The following is a 10255-nucleotide window of genomic DNA, read 5'->3' on the forward strand; positions in this document are numbered from 1 at the left end:
AGCGCTCAGTCACTGAACACTGAGAGTGTGTGTGTGTGTGTGTGTGTGTGTGTGTGTGTGTGTGTGTGAGAGATGTTGAGAGACTCACGTCGAGAGCCGCGTCGTCATCATCAGAGTCGTGAAGGCCGAGCGCAGCTTTCTGCAGCTTCTTCCTCTCATTGGCCAGCGCGTGCTCAGTCTCGTCGAACTTGAAGCCCTTCCCGGAGAACCCACTGCTGCTCCTGATGCTCTTGCCCTCCTGCGGGAACACACACATACACACACGTGAACGACCGCGGACACCACTCACACACACGTGAACGACCACGGACACCGATCACACACACGTGAACGACCGCGGACACCACAAACACACACACACACACACACACGTGAACGACTGCGGACACCACACACACACGTGAACGACCGCGGACACCACTCACACACACGTGAACGACCGCGGACACCACAAACACACACACACACACGTGAACGACTGCGGACACCACACACACACACATACACGTGAACGACCGCGGACACCACACACACACGTGAACGACCGCGGACACCACACACACACACACACGTGAACGACCGCGGACACCACACACACACACACACGTGAACGACTGCGGACACCACACACACACACACACACGTGAACGACCGCGGACACCACACACACACACACACACGTGAACGACCGCGGACACCACAAACACACACACACACACGTGAACGACTGCGGACACCACAAACACACACACACACACGTGAACGACCACGGACACCGATCACACACACGTGAACGACCGCGGACACCACAAACACACACACACACACACACACACGTGAACGACTGCGGACACCACACACACACGTGAACGACCGCGGACACCACTCACACACACGTGAACGACCGCGGACACCACAAACACACACACACACACGTGAACGACTGCGGACACCACACACACACACATACACGTGAACGACCGCGGACACCACACACACACGTGAACGACCGCGGACACCACACACACACACACACGTGAACGACCGCGGACACCACACACACACACACACGTGAACGACTGCGGACACCACACACACACACACACACGTGAACGACCGCGGACACCACACACACACACACACACGTGAACGACCGCGGACACCACAAACACACACACACACACGTGAACGACTGCGGACACCACAAACACACACACACACGTGAACGACCGCGGACACCACACACACACACACACACGTGAACGACCGCGGACACCACACACACACACACACACGTGAACGACCGCGGACACCACACACACACGTGAACGACCGCGGACACCACTCATACACACACGTGAACGACAGCGGACACCACTCATACACACACGTGAACGACCGCGGACACCACACACACGTACGTGAACGACCGCGGACACCACACACACACACACGTGAACGACCACACACACACACACACAAACACACGTGAACGACCGCGGACACCACAGACACACACACACGTGAACGACCGCGGACACCACACACACACACGTGAACGACCGCGGACACCACACACACACACGTGAACGACCGCGGACACCACACACACACACGTGAACGACTGCGGACGCCACACACACACACACACGTGAACGACCGCGGGCACCACACACACACACACGTGAACGACCGCGGACACCACACACACACACGTGAACGACCGCGGACACCACACACACACACACGTGAACGACCGCGGACACCACACACACACACACACGTGAACGACCGCGGACACCACACACACACACACACACACACGTGAACGACCGCGGACAACTCACACACACACACGTGAACGACCACGGAAACCACACACACACACGTGAACGACCACGGACACCACACACACACACACGTGAACGACCACGGACACCACACACACATGAACCACCGCGGACACCACACACACACGCGGACACCACACACACACACACACGTGAACGACCGCGGACACCACACACACGTGAACCACCGCGGACACCACTCACACACGCGGACACCACACACACACGTGAACGACCAGGGACACCACACACAAACACGTGAACGACCGCAGACACCACACACACACGTGAACCACCGCGGACACCACACACACACGTGAAAAACCGCGGACACCACACACACACACACACACACACACACGTGAACGACCGCGGACACCACTCACACACACACGTGAACGACCGCGGACACCACTCACACACACACACACACATGAACGACCACGGACACCACTCACACACACACGTGAACGACCGCGGACACCACACACACGTGAACCACCGCGGACACCACACACACACACACACACACGTGAACGACCAGGGACACCACACACACACACGTGAACGACCGCAGACACCACACACACGTGAACCACCGCGGACACCACACACACACGCGGACACCACACACACACACACACGTGAACGACCGCGGACACCACTCACACACACACGTGAACGACCGCGGACACCACTCACACACACGTGAACGACCGCGGACACCACACACACACGTGAACGACCGCGGACACCACACACACACGTGAACCACCGCGGACACCACACACACACACACACACGTGAACGACCGCAGACACCACACACACGTGAACCACCGCGGACACCACACACACACGTGAACAACCGCGGACACCACACACACACACACACACACACGTGAACGACCGCGGACACCACTCACACACACACGTGAACGACCGCGGACACCACTCACACACACACACACATGAACGACCACGGACACCACACACACACACACACACACACACACACACACACACACACACACACACACACGTGAACGACCGCGGACACCACTCACACACACGTGAACGACCGCGGACACCACTCACACACACACACACGAACGACCACGGGCACCACACACACACACGTGAACGACCGTGGACACCACACACACACACGTGATCGACCGCGGACACCACAAAGACACACGTGAACGACCGCGGACACCACAGACACACACACACGTGAACGACCGCGGACACCACACACAAACACGTGATCGACCGCGGACACCACAAAGACACACGTGAACGACCGCGGACACCACACACACACACACACACACGTGAACGACCGCGGACACCACTCACACACACGTGAACGACCGCGGACACCACTCACACACACGTGAACGACCGCGGACACCACTCACACACACGTGAACGACCGCGGACACCACTCACACACACGTGAACGACCGCGGACACCACTCACACACACGTGAACGACCGCGGACACCACACACACGTGAACGACCGCGGACACCACACACACACACGTGATCGACCGCGGACACCACAAAGACACACGTGAACGACCGCGGACACCACACACACACACACACACACACACACACGTGAATGACCGCGGACACCACTCACACACACACGTGAACGACCGCGGACACCACACACAAACACGTGATCGACCGCGGACACCACAAAGACACACGTGAACGACCGCGGACACCACACACACACACACACACACACACACACGTGAATGACCGCGGACACCACTCACACACACACGTGAACGACCGCGGACACCACACACACACACACACACACACACACACACACACACACACACACACACGTGAATGACCGCGGACACCACTCACACACACACGTGAACGACCGCGGACACCACACACACACGTGAACGACCGCGGACACCACACACACACACACACACGTGAACGACCGCGGACACCACACACACACACGCGAACGTCCACGGAAACCACACCTACACACGTGAACGACCGCAGACACCACACACACACGTGAACGTCCACGGAAACCACTCACACACACGTGAACGACCGCAGACACCACACACACACACGTGAACGACCGCAGACACCACACACACACACACACTAGGCACAATCGATGCGTTCTCTCTTTTTAGGATGTTTGGCTTCCAGAATTAGTCTCGTTTCAGAATTTTTTTTTTTACAGTGTACTTGTTAAACATTACATTAACTAACCATAGTAATAACAGTAAATTATACATTACATGCAACGGACCCCAAACACAGCCCTATAGTAAGTGCATGTAGTTAATAATGTTACTCTGGATGTACAACTCCACCATAAAAACATCTGAAACACACTGTAGTGTTTATTGCACTTGATCTCTGTGTCTGCAGATCTTTATAGGCGTGAGTTTGAGTCAGAAATCTCCACTTCAGCAGCTTCACACAGCTTTTTATTCATATCTATATTCTGAAGGGTTGTTCAGATATCAATCGAATATTTTACTCCTAAAAACATGGTGAAAGTGTATTTGTTTCTGTCTGTTGACAGTATTTTCTGATTTACAAAGTGATAAAAATAGAAATCTCAAATACTCTCTGGAAAAACCTTTATGTCAACAAAAATAATTTTGTATGTTCTGGAAATGTATGCAAATTAGTGTTAATTTAATTAGATAAATTGCATTTAACATAACATTTCATAAAAAGTGTAATACAGAATGAAATGTCTTTATGTACAGTGATTAGGGCTGTGAATTTAACATGCTGATTTGGTGTGATTAATTATGTAATAAATAATGTGTTAAAATGATTAACACTTAACGCACTCGCCCTGCCCAGACCTGTACGCCATCTTACACTCATTTAGTTTAGTTACGAACATGATTCATCTACTATTAGAAAGCCATTACAATGCCACAAAAAATGCCCCCGTATGAGTTTTTGTCTTATGTTTATATCATATTATATAGTTTAGCTATATAACACGAGCAACAGTGCCGTTTTTTCACGAATAACAGCACGATTGAAAATGTGATATTGATTTTATACAACAGTTCAAAAAACAAGAAGTTAATATTGTTACATTTTAGACAATTATTTTCTGTCGGTTTTGCTCAATTTTAAAAATAGTTCCAATCAAAGTGTTAATTACGGAATGATTCGTGTTTTTAACGAATCGAGGGAGCCAGTGGTTCAGTGCTTTGTTCCATGAATGAATCAGCTGTTTGAATGAATCGGTTGAATGAATGATTCAATGACTCGCTCTTAAAGACGGTGGTTTGCTGCCACCTACTGGTGGTTTTAGTTTCATATTTAGAGTATCATTTCATTCATATTCATGCCACCTCTGATCTGCATTAAACAGCCAGCTTCTGAAAAAAGCCTTAAAAGTTTAAGAGTGATACATTCAATGTTGAATTAAAATATGTCTTTCTATAGCTACTTTATGTAATGACTATAAATTATGTTTTAGGGGGCAATTTCTCAGCTAAAATTGATCTGCGATTTATTAATAAAAAGGCACATCATGTAATAATAAACAGTAATCGCATGCCAGAGTGTGATGAATCGTCTGGGGAAAGTATGGTGAATATCGAGTATTATATGTAGTGTGTGTGTGTGTGTGTGTGTTCTCACAGCCTTCTGCTGCTCCTTGAAGCCGCTCCACAGCTGCTCCAGCTCGGGGGGCACGGCGGTGGACGACAGCTCCAGGGCCTTCAGGATATCTCCGGAGTACCGCACCTGGTCTGCAGTGATGAAGGTGTAGGCGTAACCCTGCGGCAGAGACACACACGTCAGACACACACACTCACTCTATTCTGTCCCCGCGTGCGGACCCGCTGGCGCTCACCTTGTTGCCGGCTCTCCCGGTGCGGCCGGCGCGGTGCACGTAGTCCTCGTAGTGGTTGGGGCAGTTGTAGTTGACCACCAGGATGAGGTGCTTGACGTCGAGGCCCCGCGCGGCGACTGAGGTGGCCACTAGCAGACGACACGCCCCGTTCTTGAAGTCGTTGATGATGCTGTCCCTGTCGTACTGGTCAATGCCTGGGTAACCACACAGTCAAGTCACACTTTACAATAATGTTCCATTAGTTAATGAACTAAGAAGGAACAGTTGTATTTTTATGAACAGAGGAATAAATACTGAGGTGAATGGATACGTTTACATGCACAACTTTTGTTTCAGTCGGACTGATTCAAGAGTCTGAATGTAGTGTTTACATGAACACTAAACATGTGATCCGGTCGATGTGTGTGTTTATGTGTCACAAGCTTCAAATCGGGATATATTTTTTGACATGCGCGAATATACAGAGTTTCCCATGTTTGCACTTATAAATATTCTCCTACATTGGTTCTTTATTTGTGTTAAACAGCAGACTTAATATTTATTCATTTCTGGTGATAATTAGGAGATAATGAGCGTATGAGCGGTTGTGTTTATATTGATCACACAGTAAAAATGCCCAAAACCAGTCGTGTGTGTGTGTGTGTGTGTGTGTGTGTGTGTGTGTGTGTGTGTGTGTGTGTGTGTGTGTGTGTGTGTAGCGAGCACTGGTGGCGTCGTCCTGCTCCACTTCACACACACAGAGAAAGCAGGATTATAGGAGGACGAGACACTCGTTTATACCACACTTTATTCATCAGGAGAACAGCTCGTTCAGCGCGTCACACGCCATTACGCTATTTCTACACCATTACGCTATTTCTACGCCATTATGCTATTTCTACACCATTACGCCATTTCTACGTCATTATGCTATTTCTACGCCATTTCTACGTCATTATGCTATTTCTACATCATTACGCTATTTCTACACCATTACGCCATTTCTATGTCATTACGCTATTTCTACGTCATTACGCCATTTCTACATCATTACGCTATTTCTACGTCATTACGCCATTTCTACATCATTACGCTATTTCTACACCATTAAGCTATTTCTACATCATTACGCTATTTCTACATCATTACGCCATTTCTAAGTTATTACGCTATTTCTACACCATTAAGCTATTTCTACATCATTACGCTATTTCTACATCATTACGCTATTTCTAAGTTATTACGCTATTTCTACACCATTAAGCTATTTCTACACCATTACGCCATTTCTACGTCATTACGCTATTTCTACATCATTACGCTATTTCTACATCATTACGCTATTTCTACACCATTAAGCTATTTCTACACCATTACGCCATTTCTACACCATTACGCCATTTCTACGTCATTACGCTATTTCTACATCATTACGCTATTTCTACATCATTACGCTATTTCTACATCATTACGCTATTTCTACATCATTACGCTATTTCTACATCATTACGCTATTTCTACATCATTACGCTATTTCTACATCATTACGCTATTTCTACATCATTACGCTATTTCTACACCATTAAGCTATTTCTACACCATTACGCTATTTCTACATCATTACGCTATTTCTACATCATTACGCTATTTCTACATCATTACGCTATTTCTACATCATTACGCTATTTCTACATCATTACGCTATTTCTACACCATTAAGCTATTTCTACACCATTACGCCATTTCTACACCATTACGCCATTTCTACGTCATTACGCTATTTCTACATCATTACGCTATTTCTACACCATTACGCTATTTCTACATCATTACGCTATTTCTACATCATTACGCTATTTCTAAGTTATTACGCTATTTCTACACCATTAAGCTATTTCTACACCATTACGCCATTTCTACGTCATTACGCTATTTCTACATCATTACGCTATTTCTACATCATTACGCTATTTCTACACCATTAAGCTATTTCTACACCATTACGCCATTTCTACACCATTACGCCATTTCTACGTCATTACGCTATTTCTACATCATTACGCTATTTCTACATCATTACGCTATTTCTACACCATTACGCTATTTCTACATCATTACGCTATTTCTACATCATTACGCTATTTCTACACCATTACGCTATTTATACGCCATTACGCTATTTCTACGTCATGATGCTATTTCTACGTTATTATGCTATTTCTACGACATTACGCTATTTCTACACCATTATGCTATTTCTACGTTATTACGCTATTTCTACGACATTATGCTATTTCTACGTTATTACGCCATTTCTACACCATTATGCTATTTATACGCCATTAAGCTATTTCTACGTCATGATGCTATTTCTACGTTATTACGCTATTTCTACGACATTACGCTATTTCTACACCATTATGCTATTTCTACGTTGTTACGCTATTTCTACGACATTATGCTATTTCTACGTTATTACGCTATTTCTACGTCATGATGCTATTTCTACATCATTACGCTATTTCTACACCATTACGCCATTTCTACATCATTACGCTATTTCTACGTTATTACACTATTTCTATGACATTACGCCATTTCTACAGCATTACGCTATTTCTACGTCATGATGCTATTTCTACGTTATTACGCTATTTCTACGACATTACGCTATTTCTACACCATTATGCTATTTCTACGTTATTACGCTATTTCTACATCATTACGCTATTTCTACACCATTACGCCATTTCTACATCATTACGCTATTTCTACGTTATTACACTATTTCTACGACATTACGCCATTTCTACAGCATTACGCTATTTCTACGTCATGATGCTATTTCTACGTTATTACGCTATTTCTACGACATTACGCTATTTCTACACCATTATGCTATTTCTACGTTATTACGCTATTTCTACGTCATTATGCTATTTCTACGTCATTACGCTATTTCTACATCATTACGCTATTTCTACGTTATTACACTATTTCTACGACATTACGCCATTTCTACACCATTACGCTATTTCTACGTTATTACACTATTTCTACGTCATGATGCTATTTCTACGTCATTACGCTATTTCTACGTTATTACGCTATTTCTACGTTATTACACTATTTCTACGACATTACGCCATTTCTACACCATTACGCTATTTCTACGTCATGATGCTATTTCTACGTTATTACGCTTTTTGTGATTTACACACAGCGCGTGTCTTCTCCAGCTCGTGCTTACCAGGTTGTTCATAAGAGCTGAAATGTGCCCAGATGTAGGCTTTTAAAGTAGTTGGAGCATTTTTAATAACTCGCACTCGTGTCAATCTGCCAGTGTATGCTACCGCGACAAAGCACATACGTGATAAATGATGTCAGAAAAGCGGCAGAACATTATGATCGGTTATGGTCTATTACTGAACCGATACCGAATCTTCCTCGTCTGCATCGTAGAAACGATTAATTTCGACAGCCCTACTAATAAACCCCCCCTTCAATCCGATCGAAGTTTCATTGGGATGGAGCTCAATCAGCTCGATTAAGGTGTTTTACATGAAGGCTTTTCAGTCCGATTGAGCCGTCAATGCGATGACTAAGGGATTATCTGTTTGCATGTAAGGGTAGCTGTGAGTGATGACCTCTGACCTCCGTGCAGGGACATGCAGGGGTACGAGGCCTTCATCAGGTCCTTCAGGAGGCCGTCGGCGTGCTCCTGCTTGTCCACGAAGATGATGACCGAGCCCTTCTCCTGATAGTGACCCAGAATCTCCAGAAGCTTCAGGAACTTCTTCTCCTCCTCGATGACGATCTGTCAAACACACAGCCTGAGTTTCTCACGGACACACACACACACTCCTGTCACTCCTGGCTCTACTGCACCATGGGATCATTTAAAGTCCCCCAAGTTTTAAGGGATAAAATGATTGACTACATGGGGACTTTTAAGGTGGGATCAGTAGTTCATCAATGTTTGTAATTACTATTGTGTACTGTACGTTCATGTTTTCTGCTTCCTTGTCATTCGTTTATCATCTGCGCTTTATTTTTCCTGAAGCATTATTTTGCTGCGCTTCTGTATAAACTGACATCATCCACTCTTGGATTGCGTGTGTAACGGAGGACCATTAGTGAAAGCCGCACTGACGACTGCTAGTGAATGAGGCGTTTAGCGTCAGTGTTAGCGCACTCGACTCGCTGGCAGGGCATCGGGGTTCTAGACCGATGGGTGGCAGGGCTGTTAGGATTGGAGGCGGAGTTTTGGAGGCGGAGTTTTGGACAAAAACTACTGATCCCACTTAAAGGCGAGACACGGCAGGCAAAAATATCGTTTTTTTTTTTCACTGGTCAATTTTGAGATATTTGTCTTCAATAACATGTCTTCTTTCAGACTTGTGGTGAAAAAAAGTCCGAAATACACATTTAGGTCTTTATTTTACTACACTTTGTCTGTTTGCGTCTCATAAATTCATCAAAAGTTGTCGTTACAAATCATCCCTCTGCTCCGTGATCGCGATCTGCACCCTGTCATCA

The 10255-nt window shown here is 46.5% G+C and overlaps 1 protein-coding gene across 2 annotated transcripts in view; it reads right to left on the reverse strand.

Moving 5' to 3' along the window:
- Positions 1 to 10255, reverse strand: part of ddx46 (DEAD (Asp-Glu-Ala-Asp) box polypeptide 46) — an 80209-nt gene that overhangs the window by 25444 nt on the left and 44510 nt on the right. For both annotated transcript variants that reach the window (XM_077224801.1, XM_077224792.1), the window contains exons 15-18: positions 9371 to 9533; positions 5738 to 5931; positions 5524 to 5661; positions 89 to 238 (exon numbers count right to left, since the gene is read on the reverse strand). In XM_077224801.1, coding sequence (XP_077080916.1) covers positions 89 to 238; positions 5524 to 5661; positions 5738 to 5931; positions 9371 to 9533 — 645 coding nt within the window. The remainder of the gene's footprint in view (positions 1 to 88; positions 239 to 5523; positions 5662 to 5737; positions 5932 to 9370; positions 9534 to 10255) is intronic.

This window comes from Siphateles boraxobius, unplaced genomic scaffold (genome assembly GCF_051911475.1).
Source record: "Siphateles boraxobius isolate OS27281-9 unplaced genomic scaffold, OSU_SipBor_1 125, whole genome shotgun sequence".
NCBI lineage: Eukaryota > Metazoa > Chordata > Actinopteri > Cypriniformes > Leuciscidae > Siphateles > Siphateles boraxobius.